Raw genomic sequence first — 18,621 nt, 5'->3', positions numbered from 1 at the left:
GAACCCCTAAGGTAGCTCTGATCCTGAAGCCAGGATTTTTTCAGAGTTTTTGCATGAAGATGACAATGGATGGCCAGGAGTGTGTAGATAGAATTGGCTTTGTTTTTTTCAAGCATTAAAATAAAAATACGAGGTAATAAAAATAAGGAGCATTTTCATTTGCTTCTTGTGGTGTTTTTATTTTTAAACAGAGGAACAGAGTGCTGTTGAATGGAATGTCCTGCTACTTTATGATTTCGCTTTAGAAGGGCTTGCTCTGTCTGTCTGTCTCTTTTCTCTTTTAATCCAGCCGCCTTGGGATTTTAGTGAACTTGGGCCAGTTATGTGGAATTGGCACCATGAGTTACATGTGTGCCCTTGGAGAAAACCTGTTTGCTTAGATCTTTATGCCAAGTTGGTAACTAACAGTAAAGAACCCTGATTGGGGAGGACTTTTGTGCTTTAATTATGCTGCAGACTACACTGGAGAACTGCTTTTGCTCTGACTTGGTCTCCTTTCTGCATCCTTGCTCTTTGCCTGCTTTGTGAGGGTTTATGCTGTCAGAGCCAAAGTCCCGCTCCATTAGTGTGTGATCCTTACATCAGTGTGTGTGAGGTTGTTTTTGTGAGGAAGATCGGCCCTGAGCTAACATCTGCTGCCAATCTTCCTCTTTTTGCTTGAGGAAGATTGTCCCTGAGCTAATGTCTTTGCCCATCTTCCTCTGTTTTATATATGAGATGCCGCCACAGCACAGCTTGAGAGTGGTGCATAGGTCTGCACGTGGGATCCGAACCTGCAAACCTTGGACCCCTGAAGCGGAGCACAGGAACTTAACCACTCCGCCACCGGTCTGGCCCCAGATCCTTGTGTACTTTTGATGTGACCTCTCTAGCTTCTTGCTAGTTGTGGGAGTGTTTCATGCTGAAATGTCTCAAACAGGGTGACTTTCAGTAAGCAAAGTTATGTGTTGGGCAGTTCATTGAACGGCTTTATCATTTTGCTTTTTATAGTTTTATGTTCATTTTTGTGTGTGGGTGCACAGGATTTCTGGCACTTTAAAGGATAATATTTTTAAATGGATAACAATTACAAAATTGCTGATTTTCAAAAGTAAAGAATTGGTTTTTAAGGGGAGGGTAAGTCTTGTGTTATATGAATCACAACATGAATAATTCTGAGGAGTAAAGGTTTTTAAGTATTTATCAACAGTTGCTTTTAAAACTTTAAAAATAATTATAAATTCAGAGGCAGTTGTAAAAAATAGTACAGAGAGGTCCTGTGTATCCTCCCCAGTTTCCTCTGTTGGAAATGTCTTTGTAACTGTAGAGCAACACCAGACTGGGACATTGGCACTGTGCGGGCCGCAGAGCTTATTCAGGTGTCTCTAGTTTACACGCACCTTTCTGTGCGCGTATGTTTAGTTCTGTGCAGTTTTATTACAGGGGTAGATTTGTGTGACCACACAATCAAGATGCGGCACATTCATCACAAGGGTCTCTGTGCTACCCGCACCCACCTCTACCTCCCTCCCCGTCCCTAACCCCTGGCAGCCACCAATCTGTTCTTCATCTCTCTAATTTTGTCTTGTTTTATTTTTGTATATTTTAGTTATGTGTATTTCCTAATGTGTAGCTTTAGAAATTTAGCTGCATAGACAACAGTGTTATGTTTTTTGAGTAAAAGATAGAAAAATGTGCATAAAGAAAGCAGTAAAGGAAAAGAAGGAAGATGCAGAGGTTAAAACTTGAGATTTCTTATAAAATTGGTGAGCGAGAAAGGTGTTACCAAACTACGTAATTCTGGAAGTAAAAGGTTAGATTATCATATTTCAAGTTTCAAGGAAAATGTGATCTTAGGATCTTCCCAGATGTCCAAATAGGAGAAACTAGAATCTGGGGTTTTATAGCTAAAGATCTTCATGAGCTCTTCAGAAGTCGGGAATCCGTAGCTCAGCATGGCCCAATTGATTTTCCCGGCAGATGTGATTCTGAAGACCTGTGGTCGCTGCCGGGTTCCTTTGGTTCTCTTTCTCCTTTGCCACCAGACTTCTCTCAGGGAGATACGTGCGTTCCCGAGACCCAAACGCCCTTGGGGGTTTCCTTTTAATTCATCAGGTTGTGGTGGCTGCCTCCTTTACACAGGGATAGGGAAAAGCAAAGCAGAACTAAAGAAAAGATGAGGCAATAGATGAAACGAGAAGGGCAAACTGGTGATAATCGTTTCTGCCGAGTGATGAGGACTTGGGAGTTCCTTATACCGTTCACTTTACTTTTGTGTTTGAAATTTTCCATAATTAAAAAGTTTAAAAGAAAAAAACCAGAGAGCAAGAGGGTATTTACTGAGAAGTTGGAGCCTCTTGAGGGCAACACGTGCCAGAAGCTGACCTTTGAAAGTAAAAGCAATCTAGTTTTGTGAAGTGTTGAATTTTTAAGAAACTGGACATATTCTTTTGTCTCATTCAGTTATTTACAGAGGGCCTACTATGTGCTATGTCCCTTTCTAGACAGGGAGTACAGCAGTGAACAAAGCATAAATCCCCTGCCTCTCAGATCTTACATTATGTGCAATAAACACATAATTAACTAGAGGGTTTCAGATGGTGATAAGTGCTGTGGATAAAAATAAGACAGCAGAGGTGATGTTGGGGGTGCACTTTTAAGTGGCCAGTGGCTACTTCACAGAGAAGGTGACCCTTGGGCAAAGACCTGAAAGAAGGAGGAAGGAAACTGGGTCTCTGGCAGAGGCATATAGCAAGTGCAAAGGTCCTGAGGCGGGGCACACCTTATGTGTTTGAGGAAAGCAAAAAGGTCACACTGGCCATGTTGGGGTAAGCTGAATAATGGCCCCCCAAAAGATGTTCACATCCTAATCCTCAGAACCTGTGAATATGTGACCTTTGTGGTAAAAGGGCCTTTGCAGATATGAGGAAGTTGAGCATCTTGAGCTGGGGTAATTGTCTTGGCTTATCCAGGTGGGCTCAGTGTAATTATGAGGCTCTTTATAAAAGGGAGGCAGGAGGTCAGAAAGGAGAGTAGATGCTATGTTGCTGGCTTTGAAGATGGAGGAAGGTGCCACAGACCAAGGAATGTGGGTGGCCCCAGAAGCTGGAAAAGATAAGGAAACAGATTTTCCCCGAAGCCTCCAGAAGGAATGCAGCCCTGCTGCCGACCCTTGACTTGAGACTTCTGGCCTCCAGAACTGTCAGAGAATAAATTGGTGTTGTTTTAAGACACTACGTTTGTGGTAATTTATTAGAGCATCAATAGGAAATTAATACGGGTGGGGGTGTAGTGAGCAGACAGTGCTAAAAGAAGAAATACTCAAAATGTGAAAGGCGTTTAATCCATTAAAAGAACTTGAACTTTATTTATTTATTTGTTTTCATTCTTTTTGTTGAGGAAAGTTAGCTCTGAGCTAACATCTGCCACCAATCCTCCTCTTTTTGCTGAGGAAGACTGGCCCTGAGCTAACGTCCATGCCCATCTTCCTCTACTTTATATGTGGGACGCCTACCACAGCATGGCTTGATAAGCGGTGCATAGGTCTAAGCCCGAGATCTGAACTGGCAAACCCCGGGCTGCTGGAGCGAGCGTGAGAACTCAACTGCTGCACCACTGGGCTGGCCCCCAAAAGAACTTGAACTTTTATTGTGATTGTGATGGGAAGCTGCTGGAGCGTTTTGAGCAGAGGGTAACAAAGTCCGACTTACATTTTAAAAGAGGTCATTTTGGCTGCTGTTTGGAGAACAGGCTGCAGGGGGACCAGTTAGACTACTAGCTACTGCAATAATCCAGACAGGAGGAGGTGGTGGACCAGGACTGTACCAGTAGAAGTGGGTGGAGTCAGGATTGCTGATGGGTTGGGTGTGGGGAGAGAAAGAAGAGTCAGCAAGGACTCTAAGATGTTTGGCCTGAGCACCTGGAAGGATGAGGCTGCCGTTAGCAACAAGGGGAAGAAGGTAGGAGGAGCGGTGTGGGAGAAGATCAGCAGTTGGGTGTGAGGCTGGAGGTGAGTTCTGGGCTGAGCTCAGGGCTGAAGATGTAAATTTGGGAGCTGTCAGCAGCACATCAGTCGTATTTAAAGCTGGGAAGCTGGACGAGATCATCAGGGAGGTGAGTGTAGCTAGAGGAGGGGATTCAGGGATTGGGCCCTGGCACACCACGATGATGATTAGACGTGGAGGAGACTGAGAAGGCGGGCCCATGAGGTAGGAGGAAGACCCAGAGTGCATGGTCCCCGGGAACCAAGCGGTAAAAGTTTTCAAGGAGGAGAACGTGATCAAAGGTTTTAAGTGCTGCTGTTAGCCAAGTAAGAGGAGGGAGGAGAAGTGATCATTGGATGGAGCAACTTGGAGGTCACTGGTGACCTTGACCAGAATGGGTGCTGTGGTGGGGGCAAAAGTGAGTGAGTTCAAGAGCGAATGGCAAGAAAGGAAACTGAGATGAGTCTGTGTACAGCTGTCTTTCTATAGTGCGTTCTCCCTGAGTAGACTTGGTATATAAACGTGTGACTGGAACAATGACACTTTTCCCCTTTCGTGGGCCTCACTGGTAACCCTAATCCAGGCAGAGTTAATAAAGCTAATTTTGAAGCCAAGGCCTTTTTTTTACATAGCAATTCACAGTGGTGCTATAAAGCAAGATGCTGGAGACGCTTTTATTAGCACATTGTTGCAGCTGAGGCTCAATCAGTGGGCTTTTACTGCGCAGGGCCATTCCAATCCTGGTGTAGTAAAGACAGACCATTAGGCCGGTGGAAAAATCAGGCTTGTGAACTTGCTAGATTTAATATAAGTTAAGAAATCAAAACAATTAGATTTCCTTTTGGTGAGACTCTTTAAAATTTACTTGTTAAAGTTTAACTAGGTCTTTTCTTGTTGATTTTTCTTTTCCTTCAGGATTAAAAGAAATTCTTAAAGCCTGTCATTTTTCTCCTTTAAAGAAGAAAAAAAGGCCACCCTCCCTTTAAAGTTGGCTAGAGAAATCGTTGGCACATTTCTGTGTTTAATACCTAATTGTGGGTACAATCCTGATCCCTTTTTGGAAGTAATTCTCACCTCTAGTTTTTATAAATCCCCCGAAGAGATTTATTGTCTGTTATCCAGGATTTAAACTTTATTCTGAGCATTATTTTCTACGAAATAAGCCCTGTGATCTGGGGTTAGCTGTGGAGACGATGCCCTGAAACATCAATGTTTTGTTCTCAGTCTTTTAGCCCATAACCCTGTTGTACAAATTTCAAACTGTATTAGTTACAACAGCGTAGCGTTTTCTTTGAAGCTGATATCAAAATCTGTTTTCAGCTTCCAAAGTTTTTTAAGGTCTGATATATTTGAGGGTTTTTGAAAGTCTCCCTGAAAAGTTTCTCCACTTTAAAGTGGCCGAAATTTGTACAGTTTACTCTCATGAAAACTCATCCAGAATGTTTAATTTAATTGATATCTTCTAGTTTCTAATCACTGAGTACTGGATTCTCCTAAAATGCTGATGATTCAGTGGCTCCATCTAACAAAAAGCAGTCTTATAGCTAATTTCTGGACTAGAGAATCTTTTAATCTTTTGAGATTGCCCCCTATGTGGGATCAGTCTGGTAATCCAAACTGACTGTAAGGGCAGAGACCAAGACTTTCTTGTCGTGTCCCCGACTGTGGAGAAGGAGCCCCCAGTCTGGGCACATGCATGGGATGTCACTCATACGCAAGAGGAGAGAGTTTGGCAGGTGAAGGTGGGCAGTGGATGAGAATTGCTGGCCTCAGTGCCCAGCACATGGTTAGTGCCCCAGGCATATCTCAATTGATTGACCCATAACCGTATCGTGTTTTCTCAGGTGCCGTCTGCGGAGCACTAGGCTTTTCAGACATTCCTGGCAGGAAGAGTTCAAGAAGCAACTCAGTCTAGGGAATGTGGCTTCTTACATCTCTGTACAGATATGCAACACATGTGAGTCTATTAAAAGCTCTGAGAAGTTCTGCAGTGCAGGACCCTGCTTACTTTTGTCTAACTCGGTATTCCCAAACTCGTTTGGCCCTGGGATCTTTCCTTTAGGTAACTTCTTAAAACCCTGAAGCTGCTGTTCTACTGAACATGCTTTGGGAAGTGCTGGTCTACGTAACGAAATAATGACTACATTTCTATGATCTCTTAGCTGTTCTGAGTCTTTTGTCCAGTAGTTACGTTTCATAATTTATACAAAATTTTACATTTTTTACAAAAAAGCCTCATGTATCCCAAGATCAGAATAAGCTGCCCTGTGTTTAGTTAGCACTTTCTGCCTTCGAGAACCCAAGAGGGTCTCTGTGTGTTAGCGTAAGCCCTTACCTTCCACATTCCCCCTGAATTCAGGGGCCTGGTAGGGAATTACTCTCGGAACTGTTTGAGTGGTAGCCATGCTCCATCACAGCTGACGTGGGTCTGTCTCTGTCTGTGCTTCATGACTGCCTAGTGCTCAGACTCACTCTGGCACAGACAGATGGACAGACACCACCCAGTGTCATGGGCAGGCTCAGCTGTGGACCAGACATGCCAAAACTAAAAACCATGGTGTTCTAGTCAAAACTGGAGCTCTGGTGTTATTGATTCGTTATCCCGCTCTTTATTGCCTGATAGCTCGTGGTCAGATGAAGGTTTGTCTCCCTGACGCCCTTATGGCTAAGATGGAGAAGTGTGGGGTGACAGTGTGGCTAAGTGGATGTGTAACTGAGGCTGCGGCCATGCCCTGGCTGGGCTGCTTAATGGACCCACGTCAGCCTGGGGGAGGGCTCGCGCCGTTGGCCATGGCTTCTGTCCTCAGCCCCATTCTGGGGAACTTTTTTTTTGTTTTTTAATAATTAAGACACGAAGGCCCACACACCGTATACTGTAGATGACTTATGTATGGGTGGAGTAGCTAGTGTGCTGGCTAACAGCGTTGGGATTCAAGGTGATCTGAAATGAGGAGGGGTGTGCAATGGGCTGCGATTTAAAATGGACAGAAAGTTTAGAAAGTTAAGAATTTAGGTTTGAAAAATACTATTGTGGAAGGAAGAAATGGGGACTTTCTTTTGTTTGTTTTACTTGCAGTTTGTGTTTTAAAAGACTCTGAAGAATGATGAACACCAAATTGAGATTACCCTTGGGGGGAAGAGGATGTGGACATGGACACACAGAAGCTTTAAGCTTATTAGTAATATTTTATTTCTTAAGTGGGATAGTAAGTCCTTGGGTGTTTATAATATTCTTTATAGCTTTGCGTTTGCCTTCAATATTTAATAAATTAGACAGACTCCAGAAGCTTTGGTGGACCGTTAGTTCAGTACCACGATGATGTATCTACAATGAGTGAAGCAGCAGATTAGTGTCTGATAAAAGCTTTCTGTTGACAGCACTGACAGCCCGTGTTTCGGGTATCGGTCCGTCCTGAGTACCGCATTTGAAGAAGACACTGTAGATGCACAAACGTTAGGGTACGTTCAGAGAGAATGGGTAGGGGAGCTAGTCCTGTGACAGTTAGTTGAAGGAAATGGGTAACATTTAGACCAATGAAGAAATGACTAAGGGGTAATGTCATGGCTGTCTTCAGCCATTTCAGGAGCTGTCAGGGAGAAGAAGGAATAGACTTTTCCTTCAAAAGGGCAAAATCAGGACCACAGGTGGCATCTGTTTTCTAAATAATGGAAGGAAGCACTTTTTTTTTTTGTAAGGAAAACTGGCCGTGAGCTAACATCTGTTGCCAGTCTTCCTCTTTTCTTACTTGAGGAAGATTGTCCATGAGCTAACATCCGTGCCAGTCTTTGTCTGTTTTGTATGTGGAACGCCATCACAGCGTGGCTTGGTGAGTGGTGTGTAGGTTCGCACCCAGGATCCGAACCCGTGAAGGCTGGGCCACTGAAGTGGAGCGGCAAACTTAACCACTATGCCACTGGGCCTGCCCCAGGAAGCACTTTCTTTGTCTTCCACATATGGGTGAAATCATATGGTGTTTGTCCTTCTCTATCTGGCTTATCTTGCTTAACATCATACCTTAAGTTCATCCATGTTGTGACAAATGGGACAATTTTGTCTGTTCTGTGGCTGAGTAGTATTCTATTGTGTATATATGCCGCATATTTATCCATTCATCAGTTGAAGAGCACTTGGGTTGCTTCCATATCTTGGCCATTGTGAACATTGTGAACATAGGGGTGCGTAAGTCTCTTTGAATTGTTGATTTCAAGTTCTTTGGATAAATACCCAGTAGTGGGATAGCTGGGTCGTGTGGTATTTCGATTTTTAACTTTTTGAGAAATCCTCATACTGTTTTCCATGGTGGCTGCACCAGTTTGCATTCCCATCAGGAATGTATGAGGGTTCCCTTTTCTCCACATCTTCTCCAACGTTTATCTTTTGTTTTGGTGATTGTAGCCATTCTTACGGGTGTAAGGTGATATCTCAGTGTAGTTTTGATTTGCATTTCTCTGATGATTAGTGATGTTGAACATGTGTTCACGTGCCTGTTGACCATCTGTATATCTTCTTTGGAAAAATGTCTGTTCACATCCTCTGCCCACTTTTTGTTCTTGAGTTGTATGAGTTCTTTATATATTTTGGAGATTAACCCCTTGTCCAATATAGGACTTGCAAATATTTTCTCCCACTTGGGGGGCTGTCTTTTCATTTTGTTCCTGGTTTCCTTTGCCTTGTAGAAGCTCTTCAGTCTGATGAAGTCCCACGTGTTTATATTTTCTTTTGTTTCCCTTGGCCGAGTAGACATAATATTCGAAAAGATCCTTCTAAGACACATCAGAGAGCATACTGCGTATGTGTTCTTCTAGAAGTTTTATGGTTTCAGGTCTTACCTTTAAGTCCTTGATCCATTTTGAGTTTATTTTTGTATATGGCAAAAGATAATGGTCTACTTAAATTCTTCTGCATGTGGCTGTCCAATTTTCCCAGCACCTTTTATTGAAGAGACTTTCCTTTCTCCATTGTATGTTCTTAGCTCCTTTGTTGAAGATTAGCTGTCCATAGATATGTGGTTTTATTTCTGCGCTCTCAATTCTGTTCCATTGATCTTATATCTGTTTTTGTACCAGTACCATGCTGTTTTGATCACTATAGCTTTGTAGTATGCTTTGAAGTCAGGGATTGTGATGCCTCCAGCTTTGTTCCTTTTTTCTCAAAATTGCTTTAGCTATTTGGGGTCTTTCGTTGCCCCATATGAATTTTAGGATTCTTTGTTCTATTTCCCTGAAGAATGTCATTGGGATTCTGATTGGGATTGCATTGAATCTGTAGATTGCTTTAGGTAGTATGGACATTTTAACTGTGTTTATTTTTCTACTCCATGTGCATGGAATCTCTTTCCATCTCTTTATGTCATTGTTGATTTCTTTCAATAATGACTTATAGTTTTCAGTGTATAGGTCTTTCACCTTCTTGGTTAAATTTATTCCTAGATATTTTATTCTTTTTGTTGCAGTTGTAAATGGGATTGTATTCTTGAGTTCTCTTTCTGTTAGTTTGTTATTAGAGTATAGAAATGCAACTGACTTTTGTAAGTTGATTTTGTACCCTACAACTTGGCTGTAGTTGTTGATTATTGCTAGTAGTTTTCTGATGCATTCTTTAGGGTTTTCTGTATATAAAGTCATATGGTCTGCAAGTAGCGAGAGTTTCACTTCTTCAGTTTGGATACCTTTTATTTCTTTTTCTTGCCTAATTGCTCTGGCCAAAACCTCCAGTACTATGTTGAATAAGAATGGTGATAGTGGGCACCCTTGTCTTGTTCCTGTTCTCAGAGGGATGGCTTTCAGTTTAGGAAGCACTTTCTAAAAGACTGCTTTGCAGTAGGTCAGACTGATTTGGGAGGTCAGCTCTTCACCAGAAGCCTGCTACCAACCAAGCATGCTGTGAGGAGCTTTCCTGTGACAGGAAGTTGTGCCTAATTGATCTCCAGGACCCCTCTTAATTCTTCAGTTTCTAAACCATTGAAGCCTTGAGCCAGTGTGACACCTTTAGCATGATAGTGTGACACTTTGGTTCAGAAAAGTGACAGAAGACTTGCCACTTTTTTTTTTTTTTTTTGGTGAGAAAGATTGGCCCTGAGCTAACATCTGTGGCTAGTCTTCCTCTTTTTGCTTGAGGAAGATTGGCCCTGAGCTAACACCTGTGCCAATCTTCCTTTTTTTTTTTTCACCCCAAAGCTCCCCAGTACTACATAGCTGTATATCCTAGTTGTAGCTTCTTCTAGTTCTTCTGTGTGGGATGCCACCACAGCATGGTTTGATGAGTGGTGCTAGGTCTGTGCCCAGGATCCAAACTGGTGAAGCCCAGGCTGCCAAAACAGAGCACACGAACTTAACCACTTGGCCACGGGGCCGGCCCCAGACTAGATAACTTTAATTGACCTTAAATTTGCTGATTCTTCTGCTAGCTTAAATTTCTTGTTGAGCCTCTCTAGTAAATTTTTTGTTGCAGTTACTGTACTTTTCAACTCTGAAACTTCTATTTGGTTCTTTTTGTAAAAATTTCTCTCTCTTCCTCAATATTCTATACTTGAAACATTGTGCTCACACCTTCATTTCTTTAGACTTGCTTTTCTTTAGTATTTTGAATATATTTATAATAGCTGATTTAAACTCTTTGTTTAGTAAGCCCAACGTCTGGACTTCCTAAGGGTCATTGACTGCTTTTTCTTTCTGTCTGTGGGTCATACTTTACTGTTTCTTTGCATGTCTCATAATTTTTTTGTTAAAAAATGGACTTTTAAAATAATGTGACAACTCTCGAAATCAGATTCTCTCCCATATGGAGGGTTTGTTGTTGCTGCTGTTTGTTTGTTTGGTGATTTTTCTGAACTAACTCTCTAGTTTGTTTTCTTTGTCATGTGCAACCACTGAAATCTCTGCTCAGTTAGTTTAGTGGTAGCTAGTGATCAGATGGAGATTTCCTTAAGTACATGAACCATTAAATCTCCCTGCCTTTGCTGAGGTGCTCTCTGTATGTTGGGGGCCACCTTCAATGTGTCACCAGTTTACAGCTGTGCCTTAGCCTTCGCATCCTGCTTGTTTAGAGCCTCAAGGTTGGCCAGAGTTGAAAGATCAGGGCCTTCTCAGGTCTTTCCTGGGCTCACACATAGTCCTCCACGTGCTCATGGCATTCTTGAGTCCCAGGAATATATTGGAGCCTTTCAAAGTCCCCTATGGACATCCCATTCCCCAGGTTTTCCTTTTAAACCTTTTGGTCAACCTATTTTTAGCCCCAGCTGGTAATGAGGCATTGGGCAGCTGCAGGGTTAAGCAGTTGTCCCTTATGGTTTCTGAGAAATACTCTGGAGATAGGACAGAGCAAGATCCAAGGCAGGTCTGACAAAGACAAGCTTTCAGAATAGAGCTTTCCAGCAAGCTGCCAGGCAGGTCAAATGGTGGCAGTTCTCTGGGGACGGCACTTTTGGGGAGCTGTACACCGATCTGGCCTCCCCAGTGGCTGCTAGGCGGCTGGTTTTTACAGCTACCATAGTTGTAAGGATGTTGGTTTTCAAGGCTACTGTAGGGCTGGAGGAGGAGGATGGGATTAGTGCAAGTTAAAACAACACACTATTCTTATCAAAATTCAGCCGTTTTTCTTGAATAAATGTTCCTCAGAATGTTTCAGGCCTTTAATTAATTTCCAGAGTTCTGAAAAAGTTGACTTTGACGCTTTTTGGCAGTATTCTTGTTGCTTTTATGGAGGAGCAGATTTTTCGGAGATCTTTACTCTGCAGTCCTGAAAGTTAGCTCCCTATCAGTAAGTACTTCGTTAAACAAGGCACCCTGTGCGACGAGAGTCTGTCATGCACATGCTGTGTGCTCTCTCCCTTACTTTGTCTCATATTCCGTCTTCTTGTCTGTGTATTTGATGTCTCGAAGTGGTCCCAAAGGACTGTTAAGGAGCACAGCTTATTGTAAACCACGGGTCGCGACTCTTCTTTTTAGAAGGGGTTTGCACGCATTGGATGGGCAGCGAACACAATGTGTGGCAGACCAAGAGCATGTTGATCTGCTGGCTCAGTTTCTCATCTTGCCGGCAGAGTCCAACCTTTTCAGTCTGCCCAACTTTGTACATTATCCTCTGGTGAAGTAAATCCATCCTTCCCCCAAGTTAGAGTTGGAAGAGAAGGCACTGATAGCAAAAACGGCCGTTTCCTCTTGATACTGTTGGGATTTGAAATTCAGTCCAGACGTAGCGTTAATTTCTCTATAACAGATCTTAGAGACCTGGTTAACAGCTCGGGTTTTCTGTTAAATATTTTTTTAATCTACGCATTTAAAATCTAAGTTTTCACACATAATATAAATTTGAATTTCTCATAGGACCAGAAGTTTTGAGTTATGAATATTTATTTTATTACAGCTTTTTATTTCAGAGGCCATCAGTCTCCAGCTCTATAAGATGGAAATACAAGTGCCTATTGGTAAAAAGTAAAGAGATTCTTTTCTGAAAAGCTGTGTATGATTGTGTGTGTATTAACGTGTTACAGTGTGTATTTTTTGCCTTTTGTGTATTTGTGTTTTTTTCTTATGTTATATAATAATTTAACCAAATAGTCTAAAATGTGATATCAGATGGTGGTACAATTTTGAAATCTTGAAAGATAAAACTGGAAACATTTGCTTGTATTTTTTTTCACCTCGGAGTGTTTTGTTAATGAGACATTTTATACTGCCATAAACCCAGGGCAACAATAAAGGTGTTGATTGATTTTTGGATGACAAAGGGCTTCTCTAATTGCAGAATTTGACACTTGTGTCACTTGCGCTGTTTTAGGTGAGCAAGACGTGGAAGGTGATTGCGGAAGATGAAGTGCTCTGGTACAGGCTGTGCCAGCAGGAAGGGCACCTTCCTGAGAGCAGCATCTCGGATTATTCTTGCTGGAAGCTCATCTTGCAAGAGTGCCGAGCCAAGGAACACATGTTGCGAACCAACTGGAAGGTAGGCAGTGGCCAGTATCATTACCTGTAGAGGAATAGCCTATGAGGACACGGGAATCCAAGCCCGGGATTCAACACCGAGTCCCGTTACAGCCCGAGGTTAACTGCCAAAATCAGAGAGAGGGGGATGGTGAGCGCACCTTCCACTGTTGGTCATCTCTTGTCTATGTTGTTCGCCATGAGGCTATCTGCCCCCATTTTCAGCCACAGTATTGGGAGCATCCTGTTGTCCTCCAGGAGAGGAAGAGGGAGACTGCGGTGCCAGTCCCCTCCCCTCTGGTGGTTGGGGTCTTTGGAGGTGTGCTCAGTGCAGCCCCCTTTCACTTTCACCATCCTAGATGGATCAAGAAGGCAGAAGCACCCCCTGAATACAAAAGAGGAGCTGAAAATGCTCTTTCCAGGAAACGTATTAAACGTCTCTACGTACTGTCTTCTCTTCCCTCACATAACCTATTGGCTTGCTTCCATAACATTTATCACTTCAAAGTCTCTGCAGAAATGTTAGATCACAGCCCCGAATTTTCCCAGTGAGGTGTTTCTTAGGAAGCGGCTGTCAGGAAGAGTGTTACATAAAGCTGTCGGAGGCATGACGAGACAGTAGTGGGGGAGTGCCTCTCCACCTGGGTAGCTGGGTATCCAGTTGTTTGGAAGGGATAGAACCACGCTCTTTCCACTCCTGTAAAGGTCAATCCTAATAGACTTTGAGATTAACAAGCTTTTGCTCATTACTGATGGTGACATATTGCCTATGTGCATGTCTGTCCCCAGTCACCTCATAACCTGATTAGAGACCGATACTCTTGATCTGGGCAACCTCACAGTTTTTTTCTAGTGAAGTTAATAGGAGCAGTGTTTCTCTAATTCAGGATTTCTCAGCCCCAGCACTAGTGACATTTGGGGCCAGATAATCCTTTTTGCTTAGGGCTGTCCTGTGTATTACAGGATGTTGAGCAGCATCTGTAGCCTCTCCCCGGGAGAGGCCAGTAGCACTCTCTTCCTCCCTGCAGTCATGACAACCAAAAATGTCTTCAGATGTCAGCAAAGGTCACCTGGGGGGCAAAGTCACCGCTGGTTGAAAACTACCTTTCTAAGGAGAATTTGCATAGCTGTCCTTTCTTGGGCCGTCAAGACAGCACCCTAAGTCGCAATCACGCTGGCCCCACAGCTGCATCCACACCAGGTAATGACCTCGTGTGGAGGTGCCCAGCCCTCCTGACTGTGTGTTTGCTCGGGTGCGTGTGAGGACGCAGCAAGAGGCAGGCCCGAGGCTTTGACAGAGCTGCTTCAGCAGGCTGGGGGCCGGAAAGCAGAGGCTCTACCCCTGGTAGGAGTGGCTGTAATTTCAGGAAAGCTCGAGAGCTGGGCGTTAACTAGGGCCTTTCTGCCTGGAAAGGAGGGATACTTTGAGATTTGTAGGCGTGAGAGCTGGAGATATTCAGGTCACCCTGGCTTGAATTCAGAGATGTCAGACCCAGAGAGAGAAATCAGCAGCTGAGTTCTTTGTTTCCCCTTTGGTAATAGCGAAAGGCTGGGAGGGAGGCAGGGACCTCCTCATCTGGACTGGAGGTGGCAGAAGTGAAGGCGGGTAAAGACCCACCTCTTAGCATCTGGCCCTTAATGTCACAGTATACAAGTGCCATACAGTTTCACTGGATGTCTGTTTAGTGTTTTTTCTCTAACAAGCACCAGGCCATTTGTTTGGTAAGTGCTCAACAAATGGTTGTCGATGGAATGAGCTGGAGTAAACTGCAGGCAGAATGTGAGGGAGGCTTCTCTCTGGGGTGTCACAGGTCCATTTCCTGACACAGCTGAGAATGGGGACTACTTGACTGAAATGTTAAATGACGAATCTTGCATTAACTGTAATGATGGGACTCTTATGTGATTCTAGAAAGAAAGCCCTATCGAAACGTGGAAGGTAGTCTTAGAGCAAGTTCCTTTACCTTTGTTTGCCTCCATCTTCTCAGCTCTAAGGTTGGGCTCAGAGGAGCCCCACTCACGGGGTTGCGGCCCTCGCCTGTCTCAGGACGTGTCTACGGCCTTCCTGCAGAGCTCGGCCCATGTCGGCCGCTCAGTCAGTGCTGGCCGTGGAGCTCGGAGGCCTTTGCACACACGTACTGTGGTTCAGTGCTGTGCGTGGTCGACTTCAGGCTGGGCTGGGCAGGTGATTTGGTTTAGTGTCTCCTAGTCAGTGTCTGGAGAAACCCCAGAAGGGACCCCAGAGTTCTCAGGTACCTCCACGGAGAGCATGACCTGTAAATGTGTGAACGTACTTGGACCTGCATTTCAGAGCCAACATGGAAACGGTTTGATAAGCCGGTTCTGGTGGCTGTATATTCCTTTTCCTGGTGTTTGCATAAACTCTTCTTCACTTTGGCATTCTAGGATCTCTCTAAGACCAGAATACCATTGTGGTGTTGGAGCCCATGATGGGGGTGGGGGAAGCCATATGACAGAAATTAGTAGATGCTGTAAGCACACAGGTTTTCATCTCAGGCCCTCTTCTTTCTTTCAGTACCTTTTGCTATTGTCATTTTGGCTGTGGCCCTCACAACAATGACTCCTGAGTCCTTCCCTTCCATCACCATATCTTCACTAGCAGGACAGATCCACTTGGATGTGTCCACTTTTGTCCCTCAGCCTTGGACTTGGCCCTCGAATTAAGTGAGGTCATCATGCAGATTATCATGCACAATGCCTTGAATATAGCTGCTTAATAAATGTTGATTTTAATGGAATGCATGTCATCTTCTAATAATATAAATAATAATAGGAGCTACCATTTATTGAACACTTGCCGTATGCTAAGAACTATGCTTAGAACTTACACAGACTATTTGTAATCCTTGTGCCAGTCCAGCAAAATTGAAATTTAGTCTTGGTATTCCTAACTACCTATTATTCAGTTATTCCTGAATAACTATCCCACTGTTCCCAACATCACACATGTAAATACTTTATATTCCTTCAGATTCCCTTTATTTTTATTTTAAAAATAATTATTTTAGGGCCAGCCCCAGTGGCCTAGTGGTTAAGTTCAGCATGCTCCACTTTGGCAGCTCAGGTGAGGTTCCCAGGTGTGGACCTACGCCACTCGTCTGTTAGTGGCCATGCTGTGACAGTGACTCACATACCAAAAGAGGAAGATTGGCAGTGAATGTTAGCTCAGAGCAAATCTTCCTCAGCAAAAAAAATATACATATATATATATATTTTAATAGATAATGTTCTTGCTACAAATAATTCAAAAGTCACCAAAAGGCATATAGGGGAAATACATCTCCCCCTTGCCTGTCTCCACCTACCACCTAGTTCCCCCTTGAGGAGCAACCCATGTTATGGGTTTTAGGGTTTCCTTTAAATACTATTTCCATGAATCAGAAATAATGTCTTCTTCTGTTTCCCAATCCTGATTTTTATCTCTTTGTATATACTTTTTGGTTTTATTCTGAGAGTACTTATAAGGGTTAACAGGTAAACTATCATTAAATGCTTCCTCGTCTCTGAACTGAATTTCTTTATGTACTTTATGCCTTTCTTCACACACTTGCCACTGCCAGCCTACTGTGGAGTGTCGTTATTTGTGCTCTCATGTTTCCTTCATATCCTGTAATCCCCTTGAGGACCAGGGCAGTGTCTTATACATCCCGTGCCTTCTAATTCAGTGTTTTTCCTGTGTGTGGTAACTCGTAAATGCTGATAGCCTAACATATTAGTTGTCATCTTTGTCCTTTCGAATGCCCAGATTACTTTGAACACAGTATACGCCGTGAAAAATCGCTGTGGAATGTAGGTGAAAGTGAGATGCTTTGTCTTCCAGCTATCCCAAGGATAGTATAAACTGCTTCCCCCTTTTCCTTACACAGAATCGCAAGGGTGCCGTGAGTGAGCTGGAACACATTCCTGATGCAGTTTTATGTGATGTGCATTCTCATGATGGCGTTGTCATTGCTGGGTAAGCAAAAACAATTTTTCACTTAATAGTCTTCATCTTAGGGTCTTTCATTTTTCATGGACCAAACTCTGAGTCACAGTGACCTTATTTTCCCTTGAGAGGATGTACCTGCCTGCTTACAGCCCACGTGTGAGATGGAAAATCTGCAAACTTCTGTTCCCAGTACTTGAGAGCTCTGGAGTCACTGGAGAGATGGGAATGGTGAGGGTAGATCTGTAATCCCTTTGTCTCAATATCTTTCCTAGCTTTGAGATCACTCTTGTGGCGTGTTATGTTAGATTTTCATTAAGGCAAACAGTTTGTGTTTTATGAAGACATGAAAAAGTCAAGCAAGAATAATAAGTGTTGGCGCGAACAGGTCCTGTTCTTGTTCTCTTGTCCGAAGCCTTTGTTATGCGGAAGGGCTGTGGCCACACGTAATCTTCCTTCCCCACAGTATGTATTCACTATTTAATTTGCCCTGAAATAGGCTGTTTATTTGTCTTCATGGCCAAGAAGATTAATTTTAGCTTCTGTAAATTTCTTTGGCTTCTGTTCCAAAAACCACTTGCATGAATTCTTCATATTTTACTACAGAGATGCTGGTATGTATTCTTTAATGCACAATGAGAAGATCAATTTTCTTTTTGGATTAAGAAGATGTCTTGAACGGTGGTCTCAAGTTGTATACGTAATACCGTAAAGTGAGACCAGGATTCTTCAACTTCTGGATTGGCTTTGGAGGGGCCACCTAAGAGAGGGTCCTTCCTGGAGGGAAAAAAAAGCAAAAACAAACCTCGAACTTAGTAGTAGGGGAGTCTTTTTCTTTAAAGAAAAGTCTTGGGGTTGGCCCGGTGGCACAGCGGTTAAGTGCTCACATTCCTCTTCAGTAGCCCTGGGTTCTCCGGTTCGGATCCCGGGTGCAGACATGGCGCCACTTGGCAAGCCATGCTGTGGCAGGCATCCTACATGGAAAGTGGAGGAAGATGGGCACGGATGTTAGCTCAGGGCCAGTCTTCCTCAGCAAAAAGAGGAGGATTGGCAGCAGATGTTAAGCTCAGGGCTAATCTTCCTCAAGAAAAGAAAAGAAAAATCTTTCCTTAAAGAGTACTATTTGACTGAAATTCCAAGCAATGAAATTATTGTAATATTTTGTGGTATGTAATGCCTATGAAGAAAATAATTTTACTTTAAACAGGATCTGCCCAGGAGGAATGCTTTTCTTTAGCTTTTGTTTTACCGGCCACAGTTTAGGGGTTAATGCTCTTCTTGGGAGTGCTGTGGAACTATTAGTTTTAGAAAGATTAATGGGCAGAAATCTAGAATTGTGTCCATCCCGTTGTCACTTTGGCTTTCGGCTTCTGCCTCTTGTTCCTCTCGTGTGGGCCTAAGCCTTGCTCATGATACATAAGGGCCTTTCCTCCACTAATTCTGAGATTCCTTGGTGACTGCAGAAGGCACTTATCATTCCAGCTTAGAGGGGTCTCCTAGTATGTTGGAAGACACTTGAGGACAGAACGTTGAGATTGGACTGAAAGATTTATAAAAGAAATTAGAAATAAAGGAGACTTCAGTCTCAAAAGCCAATGATACATTTCTGATCTGGACACGGACCTTACAAAAGGCAGGCTGGCCAGCAATCCAGATGCCAGGCCTCCTTCGTCTGCCTCTCTGCTCCCTCGAGGTCTGCTCGAGGTTGCTTTGTGCTGGCATAATCTGTAAAGCGATGGCAGAGTTTCGTGGATCGATAAGATGAAACTTGATCTGTGGGTCAGAGAGGCT

At 43.3% G+C, this 18,621-nt stretch overlaps 1 protein-coding gene across 1 annotated transcript in view; it reads left to right on the top strand.

The window, feature by feature from the left end:
- Positions 1–18,621, top strand: part of FBXW8 (F-box and WD repeat domain containing 8) — a 114,016-nt gene that overhangs the window by 16,745 nt on the left and 78,650 nt on the right. The window contains exons 3-4 of the mRNA XM_070627156.1: positions 12,742–12,906; positions 16,772–16,860. Coding sequence (XP_070483257.1) covers positions 12,742–12,906; positions 16,772–16,860 — 254 coding nt within the window. The remainder of the gene's footprint in view (positions 1–12,741; positions 12,907–16,771; positions 16,861–18,621) is intronic.

Source organism: Equus przewalskii, chromosome 7 (assembly GCF_037783145.1).
Source record: "Equus przewalskii isolate Varuska chromosome 7, EquPr2, whole genome shotgun sequence".
Taxonomy (NCBI): domain Eukaryota; kingdom Metazoa; phylum Chordata; class Mammalia; order Perissodactyla; family Equidae; genus Equus; species Equus przewalskii.
The sequence above is the reverse complement of the archived record's forward strand: the minus strand, read 5'-3'. Positions and strand labels throughout refer to the sequence as shown.